This window comes from Stylophora pistillata, chromosome 8 (assembly GCF_964205215.1).
Source record: "Stylophora pistillata chromosome 8, jaStyPist1.2, whole genome shotgun sequence".
Lineage (NCBI taxonomy): Eukaryota > Metazoa > Cnidaria > Anthozoa > Scleractinia > Pocilloporidae > Stylophora > Stylophora pistillata.
In genome coordinates this window covers 18,126,727-18,148,573 of record NC_142526.1, presented here as the reverse complement: position 1 = coordinate 18,148,573, position 21,847 = coordinate 18,126,727, and the positions used below count along the sequence as shown (strand labels likewise).

Sequence of the window (21,847 nt, the reverse complement as noted above, 5' to 3'; positions counted from 1 at the left end):
TGACGTGTTGAATAATAAATAACTTATCAGACGTTTTGTTGTGTAGTATCGCTGATTATTACACGACTCGGGCAGTCAGAGGGCCAATAACTAAAATCAACCAATCAAAATACTCTATTGCCGGTCCAATATTCTCTAAGTATTGGACCGGGCACTGTCCCGAATGGTCCCGAATGATACCGCACTTGTGTCCCTTTGAACTTCAGTCGTATAATAAATCTCTTACGTATATGAGCACGATCCTTCGCAGTAAAGCACTATTTGGGCAATAGTGAAAATCAGACCTGAAAAAAATTTCAGGCCTGTACGGGATTCGAACCACTGACCTCTGCGATACTAGTGCAGCGCTCTACCAATTGAGCTAACAAGCCAACTGGGAGCAGGCCATCAAATTAATTCGACATAAACCCGTAGATGATAAATCAAACAACAACAAACATATGAAACATATGTGTGAACTGCGGTTATGAGACGTATATGAGCACGATCCTTCGCAGTAAAGCACTATTTGAGCAATAGTGAAAATCAGACCTGAAAAAAATTTCAGGCCTGTACGGCCTGTACGGGCCTGTACCCGTAGATGATAAATCAAACAACAACAAACATATCGCACTAGTATCGCAGAGGTCAGTGGTTCGAATCCCGTACAGGCCTGAAATTTTTTTCAGGTCTGATTTTCACTATTGCTCAAATAGTGCTTTACTGCGAAGGATCGTGCTCATATACGTCTCATAACCGCAGTTCACACATATGTTTCATATGTTTGTTGTTGTTTGATTTATCATCTACGGGTTTATGTCGAATTAATTTGATGGCCTGCTCCCAGTTGGCTTGTTAGCTCAATTGGTAGAGCGCTGCACTAGTATCGCAGAGGTCAGTGGTTCGAATCCCGTACAGGCCTGAAATTTTTTTCAGGTCTGATTTTCACTATTGCCCAAATAGTGCTTTACTGCGAAGGATCGTGCTCATATACGTCTCATAACCGCAGTTCACACATATGTTTCATATGTTTGTTGTTGTTTAATAAATCTCTTATTAACCAAGCTTGCTCGGGACCGTACTGGAAGAACATCGGCCCTCGGTCTTTTTTATACGGACCTCGCTGGGCTCGGTCCGTACTGTCAAGACCTCGGGCCGATATTCTCCCAGTACGGCCCTCGCGCTTGGTTAATAAGATATATGTATTTTTACTCGTTATTTGTATTTTGACTCGCCCTACAGGCTCGTCAAAATAAGGCACAACTCGTAAAAATACTCAGCGATACTACACAATAAAACGTCTAATAAGATATATTTATTATCAAACTGTGCTTCGTAGTGTACAAATAACGCGCGAGACGAGTACAAATATCTCGCGATATTTGTACTCCAGAAATATCCGCGAAATTCGCCCGCACTGAAATGACAATTTGGCGCGTTGGATAATAACTCTCTTATTAGAAGTTTTGTTGTGTATTATCATTGAATATTCTTACTCGTTGTTTGTATTTCGACTCACCTTATGGACTCGTCAAAATACGGCACAACTCATAAAAATACTCAGTGATACTACACACACACACAAAAAAAAAACGTCTAATAAGATATGTTTATTTCCTTTTTTATTCTGGCAGTTGTATTTTGGCTATGCTAAAGTCTGTTTTACATTCAATAGTTACATGCCATATACTCGCCTAAGTTGCTATAGTGATCCAATTAATGCGTGTTTCGAGCTCGTTCTTAGAAGGTAAAGAACAGTGTTCATGGCTGGCGGGGTGAAAGGACTGTCGAGTTCAATTCGTGAAGAAATCATTCGTGTAGAACTGACGCACATTATAAGAAATATATGACGGTAAGGAAATGTGGATCCAGTAGGTTTGATGTGAAAATATTTCCTGAAAACAGAATTTTTTCATATGTTCACGTCCGAATTTCATAGGAGCAAATAAGATTCCGTATCGATCCTTCGACTCAGTACCTCTTTAAAATCGGCTATGAACTCGTAAAGTGCAAAACATTCAAGACACTTCAAGGTTACGTAAAAAAAAAGGCAAAAAATATCACTTAAAAGTCTGTTTGTAGAAGTGCTCCGCTGAAAATATTGCATCACAAAATGCCAATCAGAAATGCGCAGCCAGTGATGTCGTGTTCAATACCTTCACTTGTCATGAACTGGAAGCAATTCTTACCATGAGTGACATTATCTGCATATAAAATTAAATAAGAGAATTCAGCGGTCAATTTAAGATACACTGGAGGCGCTGGCAGAAATTCGCTTTTTTCAAAACCCAAAAAAGAGCAAAACCTGTCTTACCAAGCAACATCAAGAATGCTCTGACGCGTAGTTTACATTTTAATAATGATAAGCATTATAAAACAAGGAGTCTGAAAATAAGATGTTAAACTCATGTTATATTAGAATACCAAATGTAATTATAAAAACAAATTTAACCCTTTACACCGTAACATCAGTAGGCATCTTCTCCATGCTGCTCTATATAATGTATGCATCTTCTCCATGCTGCTCTATATGATGTATGCATCTTCTCCATGCTGCTCTATATAATGTATGCATCTTCTCCATGCTGCTCTATATGATGTATGCATCTTCTCCATGCTGCTCTATATAATGTATGCATCTTCTCCATGCTGCTCTATATGATGTATGCATCTTCTCCATGCTGCTCTATATGATGTATGCATCTTCTCCATGCTGCTCTATATGATGTTTCTTGAGGTGCTGACAACTGCCAATTTGTTTAACAATCAAGAGTTTCTTTAGTCGGTAATCATTTCCTATTTTAGATACAATGAATATATGAAGTTCATATATTTTGAACTGCGGCATTAGATACGTATGATGCACGATCCTCGCAGTAGATAGCGCTATTTATGCAATAGCGAAAATCAGACCTGAAAAAAATCAGGCCTGTACGGGATTCGAACCACTGACCTCATAACCTCGAACCTCTTCTCATAACCTCGATGTGTGATTCATGGGTGGTGTTGTAAGGAGAAGTTGGATGCTGGTCACTTTCAGCGGTTAAAAGCTTAATCAGACAACAAAAGCGCACTTGTTCAAAGTACAGACTGTAGAAACTACAGATTTAAGAACCAAACTCAAGGTTCTTTCAATTTTTCTAGTAATCTTCATCTGTATCTCCTTCATGGAAATTACTTAAGAACTTCATCAAGGAGCTTCTTTTCTTGTATTGCCATCAACTGTCCCTAAAAATGTAATTTCTTGCTGTACTGAATACCAGAATCTTTTAATTGTTCGCCAAACAATAAACTGTAAAAAACTGGGACAGCCAAAAAGAAGGTGTTCAGAGCTCGAAAGTTGGAGATTCACCTTCTCTATGACATTTAAAAGCAGATTATCAAGATTAAACACTGAATCTAAATCATTTTCACACATTTTCGTTTCCTTTATGTTGCATCAAAAACGTTACAATAAGGGAAACAGCCAACAAGCAGACGCGCACGTCCAGGCTTTCCTGAACGCAGGCTCACTCGAACAATTACGTTTTCTTCATTTACTTTACTTCCTTGTTTCTTTGTTTTTTTCTCCCTGATGGAATGACAGACAGACTTTTACGAAAGTCCTAGCGCTCTATAACAAGCAGGCCACGTGGATCCTTGTATCTATTTCAAAATTTCATTGCCAGCATCAAAAAGTTTTTTTATTTTCATTATCGAAGCCGAACCCCTCTCTCCTACTTGCTAGTTGCGTTTGTTCAATCAAAAACAAATCTTTGCATCCTTTTACGCCTCCTTGAGGGGGATTTTTTTCTTGGGAAAAGTTCGTCATGAAGGTGATGGGAAAAGGGGTTATGAGCAAGTGTCCTGAATTATGGTGTAGTTTAGCGGACTTGAGTTCAAATAACAAATAAGATGCTCAAAGAAACATATGCTTGAAACAAAGAAATGATTATCAATAATCACTCAATCATGCGGACACTTTATTTCCCTCTTTATCTATCTTTACTGGCGAAATTCTACATAATTTTGCAAAAATTAGTGGCTCCCTATTTCACTCGCAAAATTATCCGTTTGATCTGTTTCCCACCATTAACTTCCAAGACACGATTGATTCAACTTCTTTGCTTGCTTTGTTGGACGTCATCCGTGAACGCAGAAGATTCCTGCATCGTGGATAAGCTAAGAATGTAGACTAAAAAAATCTACTTCATGCGTATCAAATTGATTTAACTTGTTTGCTTTCTTTGTGATACTTCACCTGTGAACGCAAAATATTCATATACGGAGGATAAGCTAAGATTAATGCAGACTAAAAACATCTACTTCATGCGTATCAAATATTCACCAGGGTGGCATATTTCAGTGAGGTTTAGCTCTTTCGAACTCGCCCTCTGAGATCTTCAAGATTACTTTAACACAGAAAATAACTTGGCTGAAGGTAAGCAATGGACGAAGGGACTGATAAAGTACAAAATTTTTATGTAGCAGATCATCCTTGCACTCACACTACTGGAAGTTGCCGTTGCCGCTTAAATTCATAACGCGATCTGTTTAGTTCCTAATGCTTTCTCGGTTTAGCGAGTGTTCCTTTTCCGTCTTCTCGTCTTTAGAAAAACGGTTTAGATATGATGTGAATAACTTCTCGACTCGCTGTGACAGCCTGACACAGAGATGTTCAAGGAAGCTCACATTCATACCAAGGTTACCAAAGCGAATCTCGAACATTCGCGCGTGTATATTACTTCATTTTAGCCATTACCTCATCTTATACGATTTCTTTTATACCTTGGCTATTTATATCGTAAAATTAGTTCACTGGTGGCAAGAACAAGCTTTTGAACTTCTGCATTCAAGAACGCTGAATATTTAAGTTGTGCACATTTTTTTCGTGTTGGGGCTTTACCGCCGAATTTTAATCAGCTATCATCAAGCAGAACGTGTCTATTTGAGGAAAGAGCTTTGTTGAAGCGTTAAGTGAACTACTTCGCTACTTATTATCTTGAACCTTAGTATTCGACGAAAAGTCAACGTTTATAGAGTTTGTTGTTAAGTTACGAATAACCTCTTCTGAAAAAAGGCCTCGTAACGTATCCCTTGTAATTTATGCAGTTTTATTGTTTTGTTCTTAGCTTTGTTGTTTTATTGTAAGAGCTAATAGAGTCAGACGGCACAACAACATAGAAAAATGCGTCTTTAGACTGACATCAAAGGAAAAAAATAACGAGACAAATGTTATTAAGAATGGAGAAGACTTACGTGAATTGCAGATTTCAAACTTAAAACAAATTTAATTTCCAATTCATCAACAATGACCTTGCTCATTAAAGCAAAACGTTGTCAGATAAGGATCGCACGGCTGAGCTTTAACCTTAATCGATCAGTCGGAAAGCCTTTGCGTTAGGTATCTTCATTTAACCAAAGATTACAGAGTGAAACTCTGTGGCAGGCATCTCAGTGCTCAACTTTACGCTGCCGACTGGGTCTCCAATAAAATCTCGAATTTTCTTCCCCTCTCTTATTACCGCTAGACACTTCGACAATGAAACACAGTGAAAAACATACATAAATGATACATGTAGTAGGCAACAGACTATTTCACAAATTTGCAATGTGGTCAGCAGTTTCCTTTCTTTTCCCAAAGAAAGGAAATTGTCTACCACAGGCGAGGAAATTAAAACATACTAAAAAGAAAGAGAACTTAGAATTCATTCCTTCCTTCACTCATTTTCCTCTTGTTGCTGGAAGTCAGTAATTATGGTGAAGTGAAAAAAAAATTAATACTGAAAAAGACCGCTTTTTCTTCTTTTACAGCGATGAACAGTTGCTCCAAAGTGTGTGACAACTTAACACGTAAAAAGCCTACGGAAGACTGGCTATCGGAGAGCCACCTAAAAAGATGTCTCACAACCTTAGATCTCACTTCTTTAGGTGTGGGTTCTGTAATCGGCGCTGGCCTATATGTGGTCACAGGGGAATTAGCACGTGACATCGCCGGACCCGCTGTTATTATCTCCTTTTTCATTGCTGCTGTTGCTGCCTTTTTGTCTGGGATTTGTTACGCGGAGTTCGGATGCCGTATTCCCAAGGCCGGCTCTGCTTACATGTACTCGTATGTGACTGTTGGAGAGTTTTGGGCGTTCGTTGTCGGCTGGAACATGATTCTAGAATATGTTATCGGGGCTGCAAGCCTGGCGCGCGCCTGCAGCGAGTATATTAATTCATTTGCTCAAGGTTATATATTCAAGTTCTTTATGAACGACATAGCCACATGGAACGTTTCTGGCCTCGGAAGTTTTCCTGACTTCTTAGCCTTCACACTGGCCTTGGGGACTTCTTTCATTGTCACACTGGGAGCACAAAAATCGTCTCTGGTGAACAAAATCATGACCCTCGTAAACTTAGCCGTCATCTTGTTCATCATCGTTATCGGACTTTACTTTGCCGATAGGGGGAACTGGCAATCCAAATTTGCCCCGTACGGGTTTCGCGGTATCCTAGCAGCTGGGGCAAGCTGCTTTTTCACCTTCGTTGGATTTGATGTCATAGGCTCAGCGGGCGAAGAAGCTATCAATCCCAAGCATTCGTTACCGTTCTCCATCATTCTGACTCTTGCGATTAGTTTCTTGGCGTATTTTGGAGTCGCAACAGTGCTGACATTAATGATGCCTTATCATAAACTGAGCCAATTCGCTCCTTTGGCCGAAGTGTTTGTTCAGCGTGGGTTGAGCGGCGCCAAATACGTCGTGGCTACAGGAGGACTATGCGCAACAATAAGCACCCTACTGGCCAACTCGTTCGCAGGCCCACGTATTGCATACTCTATGGCCTCTGATGGATTGTTGTTCCACTGGTTTGCGCATTTGCACGAGAAGTCAAAGGTTCCAGTTCGTGCGGCATTGGTTGAAGGAAGTTTAGCTGCAATCCTTGCTTTGCTGTTTGACGTAAAGGAACTTGTAAGTTTCCAAACTGGAATTAATTTCTATAAATTTTTTAGACTGAATCAAAATCGATTGTTCTAATCGGAGAGCTATCTAACATATGGTTCACTGGGGAGCTGTCCAAATATCCTATAACTGGTTTATCAGGAAATTTAGTTTAAGTGTGCGCATTCCGTGGAATGTTGAGCATACGTTTTAAGCGAAACTGGAATTTTGGACTGAATTTGAATTCTTCTTCGCATGGTAACCCTTTAAGCATTTTGTATACAACACTTAGTTTAACGCTAACCGTAGCTTAAAACTGAAACCTAAAGAAGGAAATGTCAAAAAACAGGCTTCCTTTTTTTCGCTTTTTTATGGTTTTCGACTTGATCTCGGTCCATAAAAACATAGAATAAGAACTCAGTATCTATTTCGAGCCATCTTGACCTCACGCTCGCTCAGTAACCCCCTCTTATATTTTTAGGTGGAAATGTTGTCTATTGGTACCTTAGTAGCGTACACCATGGTTGCTATTGCCGTGTTGGTGACGCGTTACACTCCTGGGGTACAAAGCGTGAAACTGGACGACGACAGAACTAAAGAAAATACCAGAAAATGGCTTCAGTCGGTATGCTGCCGTCCTGGGGAGACTGCAGAAAAAGACGAGGCTAGCCAGGAGGTTACCTACCAACGAGTGGAAAGCAACGATGAGGAATCGTCAAGTTTTATTACAGAACCGGATAGCACGACAAGCTTCCGTGTGCGTGTTGGTACATTTCTTCTGACCGCATTTATAACTGCCCTAAATATCTTCCTTACTCAGGCGCAGTCACATCTGAGCTCAGGGGAGGTCTGGGCAGTCCTTCTCTGCTGTATCTTCGGTTTAATGATCGTTGCGTCTTTGATGTTCATCACCAGGCAGCCAAGAAATTCCGCTACATTCCCGTTCATGGTTCCAGCAGTCCCGTTCATTCCTGCCCTTACAATATTTTCCAATACTTTGCTTTTGGTGACGCTGAATCATTGGACGTATATCAGGTTTAGCGTTTGGATGGCTCTAGGTGGGTAACAGGAAATGGGTATAAAATGTTTAGACGTGAGCCACGAAAACTGGGTCGAGTAGAAGAAGTTGAAGAAACCAGGACCCCATAGCGCTTTCCCTTAATGTGGGTGGGCGTACAAAGCACTCTGGGAACGACACTAGAAGTTAAGGCTCCCTGCTTAATTTTCTTACGATGAAAGTCGAAGTTTTGGAGCTGTCAACAAGCTTTTCCTGTATTTTTTTTTTCCATTCTGGACTAGTTTCCTTTTTTTCATGGTATCAAATATAAATATTAGTAATGTATGTATGTATGTATGTATGTATGTATGCATGCATGTATGTATGTATTTATGTATGTATGTAATTACTAATATTCATACAGGTTAGCCCAGTTTAGCAAATTGCTAGTTTAAATGGGGCCCTGCGAAACAGTAATACCCACCCATCCCACCCCAGGGCAGGACATGCATCACACAGTAATCTCGTGCGTGGGAAATTAACGTCTCCTACCCCTAACCCTGCAGGAGACGGGGCCTACAGTTTATTCGTCCTTATCCGAGAAGACTATGATATCTATCCATTTCTTGATATTATAGAAAGGAAGCAAATTCTCCTCAGTTATTTTAATACCACGAGTACTGGACCGGCCGGTGCTCGAACCCTCGACCTCTCGCACAACACAATCCGGCGCTCTAACCAATTGAGCTAATAGGGGGGCGGTGACTCTTGAAAACAGTAATTCTTGAAAACAGTCCCTTTTTTAAATTGTATATTAGTTTCGAAACAACCACGTCCAAAGAATCAAGCATTTTGTTCAATAGGCCCAGTGCTATAGACCACAACATCAAGTAGTAGTTTCGACTTTTCTCAGAATCCATCCATAGTAACAAGTTGTTATCATTCTTTCCAGGTTTATTGGTGTACTTTTTATATGGCTACAGTCACAGTGTGGAAGCCATTAGACCGAGTGAAAAAACAGAATCTCATTTTATTCTGTCCCAGACTCCGGACTTTGGTCAAGAAGTTGAAGAATATGCAACGCAACGCCATCCATAATTATGACAATTTTAATCTAATTTTGAGGTTGGAAAGTATTTATATGAATCGCTTTGAAATTGGCTTTGAATTCGGAATTCGAATTGACAAAAAGATCTCAAAATCGAAAATAGTACCTTCCAACTCAAATAAAATTGCGAACAATATCTGTGAATATTTGGGATCTCTTCAAGCAAGGGTCATTAGATACATATTGAAAGGGTTTCTCTGGGTACGTCAGATCTCCAACTGTTAAGCTGTTTGTGTACGTATTCTGAACAAAAAAAAAGTTTCTTATAAGGCTATTTTTGCCTCTCGCCAGTTAGAAGAACACACTGGTAATGGCAAAATGTCCGCGGAAAGTACCAAGAGGTTTGTGTTTGCTGGGCCGAGATAGAAGTAGGGTCTCAATAGAGTAATAGCTTTTACGGCTAATGGTTAAAAAGTTTGGCCATTTTACGACTAACGGTTAATATCTTTTCCATCGTTTTCACCCGAATTTTTATCTTACGGTTAACTTTTTTTTACGACGAACAGTTTAAATTTGCCAATCAGGCCGTTGTGCGGCTCACGGTTTAACCCACTGAAACCCTATCGCATTCAGGACCAGAGGAGGGAATGGAGAGTTACTTTTGCAAAGCCCCTGATGGCGCTGATTGTGGTATATTCCTTGATGAAGGTTCCCGCATGATCTCTTGATTGCTTATAATGTTCACATGAATTGATTTCGCGTTTCATTTTCCTTCCCCCGGAGACTACAATCAGCATAATTCAGATATCGGACTCATATCATCAATAAAAAGCCAGGATATTCTTTTCTACCTCGCTCATCCAGTTATTTGGCAAAAGATGTCTATCTGTGTTAAATTATATGGCTTGTCTTAAAAACATTTTACGTCAGCCTACGCGTCGGTCTTCACCGTACAGCACTTCAGAGAAGATCACACGTTCCACATCACATCTAGGGTAGTCATAGTAACTCACTCCCTTAAAAATAGACTGATGGACATCGCGACTTTGCGTGCCTCGCACTTCATATCAAATGTAAACCCAAAGTGGAAAATTGCAAGTAATATTGGATGTTAAATGAAATTAGGCGAATTGACAGCTTTCTCTAAAGACTCCTACGTACCCAGAACACCGAAGAGGAAATAGCTGTAGCGATAAACAATTAACCACTTAGAAGATAACACGTTCCACATCACATTTAGGGTAGTCATGGTAACGCACTCCCTTAAAAGTAGACTGATGAACATCGAGACTTTGCGTGCCTCGCACTTCATACCAAATGTAAACCTCAAGAGGAAAATTGCAAGTGATATTGGATGGTAACTAAAATTAGAATCCCTTGAGACTGGGGCTATAATAATAATAATAAAGACTTTATTTTACGAGGGTAACACATAATAGCATAGCTAATAAACTTGTGGCCCTCAGGGCTAATTCGGTTTTATTTGTCCGCAACTGTCTCTGAAACATACTGATCATTTCTTTATGAGCTACCAAGGACAAATTTTTTTGATCTCATTGCTGATGGGTTTTGCATGACGGCATGTCACTGAAGTACAAAAGAGAAGTGTTTAAATGGAGGCGATTGCCCTGATGTATAATTGCGTGAAATGTTGAATTATAATGGCTGTCAGCTAAATTAAAAACTGTAAAAAATCGATTTCAACGATTTTGTTATTGGTCTCGTGAGGTACTGCGTGGGTTCAACTGACTTTGAGTTCACGAGTTAAAGTACTTCTGTTTTTTTGTTTTTTGCTTTTTTTTTTTTTTTTTTTTCATCGAAAGGGAAAATTGATCGGTCTACATAGTTCAAAATGTAAAACGGATGATGAGTATTTCTTTTTATCATGAAATTTTTTTTTGGAGTTTTGGCGGATTGTCAGTTTTCTTTGAAGACTCCTACGCACCTAGAACACCAAAGAGGAAACAGCTGTAAACCATTATGAACAAACAACTCGATTCTATCCTTGGGTTTCACCCACGTGACCTATACCTCAGCAACGGTTACTATCCGCCATCTTGGTTTCTTTCGAGCGTAAACAAACCGTATCTAACGAAGAGTTCATGTGAGAAAAAAGGGATGGTTTTATGCATTGTTAATGGCTGTTCGAGCAAAAGTGGAAAGCATAAAGACTAAGGATTTTTTCGTATAATAATTTAATAATTTTATTATTTCTATAGCGCAAAATTCATTAGATATATGATCTAATGCGCTATACCTAAGATCATTACAAATCAAGGGGAAGAACAGGAGGAACTAGAAGTTATCGTATGGTCCGAGGCTTGCGGCTGTTGTAGATCCTCGATTTTTTGGTCGAGCTTTTCTATGAAGGTAGATCCTGGACAAAGTGTTCGATTCGTCGTTTCGTTATGCCGTTTCGTCGTTTCGTCACGTCGAGTCGTTGTTTTCCGAGTTCGACTCGTCGAACTTTCAGTTCGTTTCGTCGTATTGTCAGTTCGATTCGTGGGCTGGCCTCTTCGACTCGTCGTTTTACGAGTCCGACTCGTCATCGACCACATCGGTTCGTCGTTTCGTCATTTCGTCATGGCGTTTCGTCGTTTCGTTATGTCGTTTCGTCGTTTCGTTATGTCGTTTCGACTTGTCCACTCAACAGGAGCTATAATTCAATTTAAATTACATGAAGAGTTACTTGATTTCATACACTCTTACATGAACATTAATGTGGTATCTATAATTTTCCCTCTGCCGAAGGAAATGGATCTTTAGAATAGCTACTTAATCTGCAGAAGCGTCCAAGTTATTTAGAACAACGTATTTTCAGCTAAAGTTAATGAATCACTTGGGCGAGCACCCCGGAGTAATTATCGCGGGAGTCTATCTTTTTGTCGAGGGTAGGTCAGGGTCAAGGGTTTCTTGTTGAGGGTTGAGGGTAACTTTTTTACCCTTTTTTAAAATTAATTAGGAAAAATTAAACCGAATTTGACAAAAATAATTGAAAGTAATTAAAGAAAAAAACTAATTTTTAAAGATACAGCGTGCAAGTGGACCCCTTTACTTTTACCCCAGAGTGCAAGGGAACCCTTTACTGTTCCTTAGTAAGGTCTAACCTTAAATACTGCTCTGAGATATGGTCCCCATATTCACGTAAGAACACTGATAAGCTTGAAGGAGTGCAGAGACGCGTCACTAAATTTATTTAAAAAACTAAGGGTAGCTATGCAGCTCGTCTTGAGAAGTTAAATCTATTATCTTTGGAAGACAGAAGAGTTTTAATTGACATAACTTTCTTTTTTAAGGCACTGAAAGGGTTTGTTGACATTGATGTTTCACCTTTTGTGGATTATTAATCCAGTTTAGATTACTGTTCCTTAAGACATTATGATCATCTGACGTTAAAAAAAATATGCAAGAGCTAATTCCTTAAATATTCCTATTTTCATCAAATAGTAGTTTCTTAGAATATGTTGCCTGTTGACATTTGCACTGCAAATTGTACTGGGAATTTTAAATTTAATGTGAAGAAATTTCTTGTGGGTAAATCATGATTTTATTTGTCCTTATTAAAACATAGTATCTCATTCATACCATATGTATTGGGTGATCTGCTGTTACATGGGGTCTGGGACTCTTGCAGATTCTCCCTATGGCTTTTTTTAAATTTTTTTTTTGGTTAATTAACTGTATCATACCTGCATTTGTGTATTTATGCCATTAAATTGCAATAAATAAAATAAATAAATAAATAAATTAGCCCTTTTCTGAGGTGGAAATCACCCCAAAAAGTAGCAAGTGGGGAAGGGGTGAAATAGTGAATTGCATGTAGCCAGTTCGTTTTCAAAAACCTGATTACTTTTCAAAGAATTAAATTAAGAACCCACAGAAAGCTCATATCGGATGATAAATCTGGTTAAATTTCATGTGTTACTGTAACATCCGATGGAGTGAAGAAATGTGATATATACACAGCTGAAAGCATGAACTGATTCTTAAATGACGTGGCTGACTCAACTTGAACACAGTCAAGTAAAGAGAGTTTTGACATAGTTTGACGTGTAGTCACTGAAAGGCATGAAAGATTTGCAAAACTTCAAAAGCTAAAAAGACACACTTTGATTTTACTTCTGTGAATTAATAAAGTTTGAAAACATAACAGATTGCCATTTGGCTTGAAACTCCCCTAATGCCAACCAAAGAGAACATATGAGAGATTTCCATTTGTCATAATTGATCTGTTGTTGTTGTTGTTGTTGTTGTTGTTGTTGTAGTAGTAGTAGTGGTGGTAGTGGTAGTGGTAGTGGTAGTGGTAGTAGTAGTAAAACTTTATTTCAACTTGGATTGAAGTACAAGCACTTCTCTGAGAAATAAATAGAGTGAAAAATATATGTACAATTAATGAAGAAAGAGAAAAAGAGAACAGATGCATATATGCTTGTAAAGTCTAGGCAGTTGTTTCTAAAAAAACAAATTCCATAATTTGGCCGCAAGAAATTTGAAGGAGTTTTTCCCATAAGATGTAGTATTTATACACATGGTAACTGCAACCTGTTTGTACCTCTAGGCCCATTAATGTTGGTTTTCGGTGTAATAATGCTGCTATGTTACGTAGGCAGCTGCGGCTGCTCGAAATGACTTGTGAACTAAAATCAATATATGAAAAAGTCTTTTCTTTCTCAAGCTGACAAGGTTTAGACTTTCCAAAAGCACCTCGTATGTACCGACTTTTTCACCAAGGATTATTAGTAAAACATATTTATTAAGGAGTTCTAGTTTTTTCCCAGTTCCAAGCACAGTGCTTTAGTAGTGGAAGTGTGGCATTAAGACGTAACATGTATTGCTAAAATTAGAATTGAGTGCTAATGTCGAGTCTCTCCTACCGTGAAAAAAAGAAGATGATGAAAAGTAACCTACCCATTCTATTCGCTGTACGATGAAGTGCTAAGGCTCAAAACGTCGGAATCATGCATTACCATCAGCTCGTTCAAACGGCAAAAACTACCATAAACTAAAATCTCGAATTTAAATATGTCTAAAATTGTTCTCAAGGTACTGTTCAGGAGTTACGATGTTCAGGAGTTACTCGTTATTTGTATTTTGACTCCCCCTACGGGCTCGTCAAAATATGGCACAACTCGTAAAAATACTCAACGATACTACACAACAAAACGTCTAATAAGATATATTCATTATCAAACTGTGCTTCGTAGTGTACAAATAACGCGCGAGACGAGTACAAATATCTCGCGATATTTGTACTCCAGAAATATCCGCGAAATTCGCCCGCACTGAAATGACAATTTGGCGCGTTGGATAATAACTCTCTTATTAGACGTTTTGTTGTGTATTATCACTGAATATTTTTACTCGTTGTTTGTATTTCGAATCACCTTATGGACTCGTCAAAATACGGCACAACTCATAAAAATACTCAGTGATACTACACACACACACACAAAAAAAACGTCTAATAAGATATGTTTATTCCCTTTTTTATTCTGGCAGTTGTGTTTTGGCAATGCTAAAGTCTGTTTTACATTCAATAGTTACATGCCATATACTCGCCTAAGTTGCTATAGTGACCCAATGAATGCGGGTTTCGAGCTCGTTCTTAGAAGGTAAAGAACAGTGTTCATGGCTGGCGGGGTGAAAGGACTGTCGAATTCAATTCGTGAAGAAATCATTCGTGTAGAGCTGACGCACATTATAAGAAAATATATGACGGTAAGGAAATGTGGATCCAGTAGGTTTGAGGTGAAAAGATTTCCTGAAAACAGAATATTTTCATGTTTTACGTCCGAATTTCATAGGAGCAAATAAGAATCCGTATCGATCCTTCGAATTATCTGTTTAAAATCGGCTATAAACTCGTAAAGTGCAAAACATTCAAGACACTTCAAGGTTTCGTAACAAAAAAAAAAAAAAAAAATATCACTTTACAGTCTGTTTGTAGAAGTGCTCCGCTGAAAGTATTGCATCACAAAATGCCAATCAGAAATGCACAGCCAGTGATGTCGTCTTAAATACCTTCACTTGTCATGAACTGGAAGCAATTCGTACCATGAGTGACATTATGTGCATACACAATTGAATAAGAGAATTCAGTGTCAATTTAAGATACACTGGAAGCGCTTTTTTCAAAACCCAAAAAAGAGCAGAACCTGTCTTACCAAGCAACATCAAGAATGTTCTTACGTGTAGGTTACATTTTAATAATGATAAGCATTATTAAAATATTTTTACATTTTAGTAGTATTTAGAATTATACTTGTAACTCGAAGATACTAGCTTATTCTTTAGCTACTCCGAATTCGAGATTAAATAAAGTATATGTATGTATGTATGTATGTATGTATTATAAAACAAGGAGTTTGAAAATAAGATGTTAAATTCATGTTATATTAGAATACCAACTGTAATTATAAAAAACAAATTTAACCCTTTACACCGTAACATCAGTATGCCATATCAAATTCACGGGGTACAAATAGTCTCTTACTGAATTTCGTGACCACGCCCACTTCATCGGCCCACTCAAATCGAGTGCGATTTTTGGATGTTATATCATCTTGCCGACTCTCTGTATAAAAAGTTAACAATGTACCACCGAAATATTGAACTATAATATCATGGCTTTCCATTTTGTGTATTTTCGTACTACAAAGTAAAGTTTTTCCCTCGTCATTTTCACCTTTTCCCGAGCGGGTCCGTCAAAATTAAGAAGGCATTCGTGGTCAAAACAAGACCGAGCAAGGAGTCTTGGGCGATTTCTCTCTTACGCAAGCGCAAATTGAAAATGTACCGCCAAAATCAAAGAGAGGAACAAATTTCCTTTGTTTTGATATGTAAATTGTCGAACAAGGAGCAGATTGAACCTCGTCAAATGGCTAGTCAAAACAGCCACACCTTCCTCCTTTTGCTCGTTTCCTGTTTTATAAGCGTGAAAGCAGTGGGAGAAGAATCGGGTAGCTCGGAAAGCGCTTCACCATCGTTTACTTACGAGATAAATAAGTAAGATTTGTAAAGTTATTTTCTGAAAGAGTCGGAATAAATACATTTTTTCAGGTTAGATTGCTGTTTTTACCCTAAACGTCGTCCAATAAATTTTTGTTGCAGCCTACTAATCTATACAGTCTCGAAGGAAAATATTCAGATGCTTCACCGTCCCCGAAGGGGGTTCTGTCCTGGTGTACCGGTTCACAAGGGAATTACCATTGTTCTTTCTTTGTTTAGGAGTTATCGGTTAGCTATTGTGTATTGTTTGGTCTTTTGTATTGGCTCTTGAGAACCGGTACACGAGGACAGAACCCCGAAGGGTCTCTACTCATCGAAGCGTGTACTGTCGCCAATGTAGTGAATTTTCAATCTCTTGTTCGGTTTGTCAACCTCCGTGACTTCAATATCATACAATTTTGTATCTTTTCTCTGTGAAATGACCTTTTTAACAGGGGTATATGCTGAGTATTCGTTGCAGAATCGCTTTGGTTCTCTTATCTCTCTCTTTGGCTTGTCCGCCATTTTGAAAATTTGCTCAGGAGGGCATTTGGGTTAGCGGCCGCGCCAGGCTGGAACCGACAAAAACAAATGTCCGTCGCAGTGGGGAAACAGTTTGATATGATAATCGATGATGTTTCTTAAAGTGCTGACAAGGGCAATAGACCGGTTCACGCTCTTGAGTGCATGCTGGGTAATTAGGGCAAGCAAATCCAAAATGGCGGATACGAACAACACTCTTTTGCTCGATCTGAATACTTATAGTTCAATATAGAAGTCACAGCTACATTTTGAGCTCTTTATGTTATTGCCATCTCGCTCAAAAGTCGTTGACAGTTCAATATCCCAACAACACGATCATGGCCACGCACCTCGAAGATTTTTTGGAACTTTCATGTGGGGAATTGCAGTTTTATCTTAAACAGCGAGGTTTGCCCTCTGGAGGGACACACTCGGATCTTGCTGCTCGTGCTTTGGTAGCTTTTGAACATAAAACGCCTATTCGAGATTCGGCCGAAAGCCAAGCCAAGTCACTACAAAATGAACATGTAGAACTACTACGCACATGCGGTATAAAGGATCCGTTATCCATGGTCGATTGGGAGGACTGTGTAACAAAGTGGCCGCATACAAACATTGGTCAAATATTCTCGTTTATACTTGGAAAAAAAGCTTTCGACACTGACTATATTGGTCAATATAAAATCAGAAAAGCGTATTCATACTTTAAAAGTGGTTTTGTGCACACTGTATACTCAAAAACAATTCATGGACAAGACAAAGTTCTGTTGTTTGCATCTGTCACTCCATCTCAAAGAATTCGCGAAGAACCTCATAAAGTGTGGATAATTTGTAAATCTCCCGGTGAAATTCTTGGGGCATATTGTAGCTGTACAGCTGGATACAGTCAGTGCTGTAATCATGTCATAGCCCTTTTATATAAAGTTGAGTTTGCCAACCAGAAAGGTTTCACAGATCCTTCCTGCACAGATAAGGCATGTGTGTGGAATAATACTAGCAAGAAAGACATCCAACCCATGAAATTAAAGGACATGGTGTTCCAAAGCCACAAGGTAGTCAAAGAAAACCCAAGTTATGCTATTAATAGCAAGGAAAAACAGAACTTTGATCCTCGGCCAGAATCCTTGAGGGTTGTTACCGAAGAAAGCAAGCAAAAGTTTCTAGCTTCTCTTCGAAACATAAATCCTGATGCTGTCATCCATATTTCATATGCACCACCAACTTCTGATGATGTTCCCCCATCACTACAAATTATAGCTGATGATATATCCTCTAAAAACAATGGTGTAGATGCTGATGAATTAGTGAGACAATTTCTGGAACAATTATCTTTCAATGACAGTAGCATTAAAGAATTAGAAAAGGCCACAAGGGATCAGGCTAACTCCAGTATATGGAAAGAGCAAAGAAAAGGTAGAATAACTGCATCTCATTTTCATGAAGTATACACAAAGACAAAAACAATTCTTAGAAAAAGAAAGCCAAATTGCAAAGTAACACCTCTTCTTGAGCGAATTTTAGATTGTACCGATCTGTCAATGATACCTGCCATTAAATGGGGAAGAGAACATGAGAGAGATGCTGCTGCATCATTCTTTGCACAAGAATCCAAAAAACACAAAAATGCAAAGCTTCAGACTTGTGGCTTGTTTATATCTAAAACTTACCCTTTTGTGGGAGCTACCCCAGATGGTATTTTTCACTGCGATTGCTGTGGTCATTCTTGTATTGAGTATAAATGTCCATACTCACTTGCAGACATGAAATTTGATGAGCATTGGAACAATACAACTTATCTAGAATTAGTGAATGGGAATATCATGCTCAAGAGAACCCACAGTTATTATTACCAGATACAAGGACAAATGGCCCTAACAGGATGTCCTAAAACCTTTTTTGTTGTTTGGACTCCACTTAGTGGTGCTCATATTGAAATTATTGAGTTTGATTTAAAACTATGGCAAGATATCATACCAAATCTAACAATTTTTTTCAAGACTTAAGTTGCTAGGGTGTTGCTAGGTACTAGGCCTATTTATTATTGTGCTGTCTGTGAAAAACCCTGTCTTGAGCCAGATGAAATTGAATGTGATGATGAAAACAGTGTTCAGTGTGAATGTTGTATGCTATGGTTTCACTGGGCCTGCTCAAATTTTGAACAAGAATCAACATTCATTTGCAGATTTTGCAATGAACAAGCAATAGATAATGATTAAAATTATAGAGTGGAAGCAATATGACCTCAACAAACTACTAAATAGTACAAAATAGTGCGGATGAAACCAAAACATTATAGTATTTAGTATTACTAAAGTTTCAAAGTTATTGTTTGAACATTGTTGTAGCTATATACAAACATGTTTGTGTAATTCCATAAAGGAATTGTATTCTAGAAGATGTGTAAATAAACTTGACTACCATAGCTTATAACCTGTGAGAAAATTGAATGGGAACATTTTGGACTGGTACAAAATGCAAACATAATTGATGAAATGAAATCTATGTACTCAAAGGCTTTTTCATATTACATATTGCTGCACAAATGATGATTATGTCATCCAAATGGGAAAGAATGCTAATGGGAATTTCTTGCTTTAACATAGCAAAGTCTTTAATTCGCTTGATAGCCTGCTCGACATAAATCCGTACATTAGCAATAAGTGATGTGTTCCTAACATCAGCACCTGACATCTGGAGATTGGAATGCTTGGAGGGTGGAATTGTTAGAGAACATTGGTAGTATGCTAACAGGTCATGAATCTTGAATCCCCTGTCTGCCATAACTTGGTCATGTGGCTGAAGATAGTTTAAGAAACCACTGTTTTCTACAATAAAAACATCAGATGACCTCCCACTGAAGGTCTCAGAGACAAATGATATGTGGCCATTTGGTGTTATCCCTATCAAAAACTTTAACGTGTAGTGTTGTTTGTAATTTGACCAACACATTGCCGCATTCTCTAAGCTTGATGGGGTTTCAGAGAATAGTTCTGTGCAGTCAATGATGACTCTACACTTTCTGTAATATCGTCGAAACATATCAGGCATATTTCTTTGAATTAAATACCTATCTGGCCAGGAAATCATCCACTTTAATTCTTTAGACATCAGCTTAACCCAAGTGGTAAAGACAGAGCTGACAGTCGCCTCGGAAACTTTGAACCTTAAAGCCAGATCAAATACAAAGAGTCCTAGCTTGATTCGCATCATGGTTAGCAAAAACTCTTGCTCCAAGGTTAGAGCTCTCTGTACATTATTTGACCTGGGCTTGGTGGTGTCCTTCAAAGCACTTTCTTTGTCTCCTTTCCAGTAGTGCATACACATGGCTTTTTCAAAGAGTGTATTAAACACCAATTGAAATGTTTCTACGTTAGGGAATCCAGTGAAACGCTGGACATCTTGCTCTGTTGTTAAATCAGCAAACTTCATACTTCCGTATGTTAGCGGATTTATTATCAAGCATTGAGTTCCTTCTTCTTTGAAGCTTGAGTTATTGGATGCCTCAGCAGTAGAGACAACTTCGTGTCTTGCCACAAGCTTTCTTTTCTTGGGTGAAGGTTTGTTAGAGTCACTTGGCACCATATACAAAGTTGGAGTTGGTGAGGAGTACGTTGGCTTTCCATATTGAAAGTGATTCGAACAAACAGTCTTGTAGTTGCCGGGTTCGAATCCAACAAGTCCTTTGGATATGCTGGCAATCCATTGGGCTCTTTTCTTTGGATCCTTCGGAATAAAATGCCAGCGAAGATTTTCGACATGTGACCGTTTCACTATCTTTTTTGGATATCTTGAGTCGTTGTTACAACCTCCAACACAACATCGGTAGTTAACCATTATATATCTTATTTTTTGACGCATTAAAATCGAAAATACAGAGCTCAAAATGTAGCTGTGACTTTTATCTTGAACTGTCAATACTAAAAATTGCGACCAGTTCTGAAACAAAGCCGATATTCATTAAGTATTCAGATCAAGCAAAAGAGTGTAGCCGAGCGTGTCCGCCATTTTGGATTTGCTTGCCCTAATTACCCAGCATGCACTCAAGAGCGTGAACCGGTCTATTTGATTAACAATCAAGAGTTTCTTTAGCCGGTAATCATTTCCTATTTTCTCATAACCTCGATGTGTGATTCATGGGTGATATTGTAAGGAGAAATTGGATGCTGGTCACTTTCAGCAGTTAAAGGGTTAATCAGACAACAAAAGCGCATTTATTCAAAGTACAGACTGTAGATACTACAGATTTAAGAACCAAACTCAAGGTTCTTGTTACTTTTCTAGTAATCTTCATCTGTATCTCCTTCATGGAAATTATCTAAGAACTTCATCAAGGAGCTTCTTTTCTTATATTCCCATCAACTGTCCCTAAAAAATGTAATTTCTTGCTAGACTGAATACCAGAATCTTTTTATTGTTCGCCAAACAATAAACTGTAAAATCCTGAGACAGCCAAAAAGATGGTGTTCAGAGCTCGAAAGTTGGAGATTCACCTTCTCTATGACATTTGAGAGCAGACTATCAAGATTAAACACTGAATCTAAATCGTTTTCACACATTTTCGTTTCCTTATGTTACATCAGAAACATAAAGGGAAACAGCCAGCAAGCAGACGCGCACGTCCAGGCTTTCCTGAACGCAGTCTCCCTCGAACAATTACGTTTTCTTCATTTACTTTATTTCCTTGTTTTTTTGTTTTTTTTTTTCTCTCTGACAGAATGGCAGACAGACTTTTAGGAAAGTCCTAGCGCTCAATAACAAGCAAGCCGCGTGGATCCTTGTATCTGTTTCAAAATTTCATTGGCAGCATCAAAAAGTTTTTTTATTTTCACTTTCGAAGCCGAACTCCTCTCTCTTACTTGCCAGTTGTTCAATCAAAAACAAATCTTTGGATCCTTTTACGCCTCCTTGAGGGGAATTTTTTGCTTGGGAAAAGTTCGTCATGAAGGCGATGGGAAAAGGGGTTATGAGCAAGTGTCCTGAATTATGGTGTAGTTTAGCGGACTTGAGATCAAATAACAAATAAGATGCTCAAAGGTACATATGCTTGAAACAAAGAAATAATTATCAATAATCACTCAATCATGCGGACGCTCTATTTCCCTCTTTATCTATCTTTACTGACGGAATTCTACATAATTTTGCAAAAATTTGTGGCTCCTTATTTCACTCGCAAAATCATCCGTTTGATCTGTTTCCCACCATTAACTTCCAAGACATGATTGATTCAACTTCTTTGCTTGCTTTGTTGGACGTCATCCGTGAACGCAGAAGATTCATACATCGTGGATAAGCTAAGAATGTAGACTAAAGAAATCTACTTCATGCGTATCAAATTGATTTAACTTGTTTGCTTTCTTTGTGATACGTCACCTGTGAACGCAAAATATTCATATACGGAGGATAAACTAA

At 38.5% G+C, this 21,847-nt stretch overlaps 1 protein-coding gene across 2 annotated transcripts; it reads left to right on the top strand.

Moving 5' to 3' along the window:
• The first annotated feature begins 1,697 nt into the window (after positions 1 to 1,697).
• Positions 1,698 to 10,627, top strand: LOC148725308 (cationic amino acid transporter 3-like). Of its 2 annotated transcripts, none has more exons than XM_088731295.1 (4): positions 1,698 to 1,831; positions 5,773 to 6,914; positions 7,366 to 7,942; positions 8,834 to 10,627. In XM_088731295.1, exons 2-4 carry the CDS (start codon positions 5,775 to 5,777, stop codon positions 8,977 to 8,979), a joined length of 1,863 nt encoding a protein of 620 aa, XP_088587421.1. In that variant the 5' UTR covers positions 1,698 to 1,831; positions 5,773 to 5,774; the 3' UTR covers positions 8,980 to 10,627. The 2 variants fall into 2 exon arrangements, with proteins under 2 accessions (XP_088587421.1, XP_088587420.1); XM_088731294.1 differs by lacking the exon at positions 1,698 to 1,831 and adding an exon at positions 4,240 to 4,399.
• The last annotated feature ends 11,220 nt before the right edge of the window (positions 10,628 to 21,847 follow it).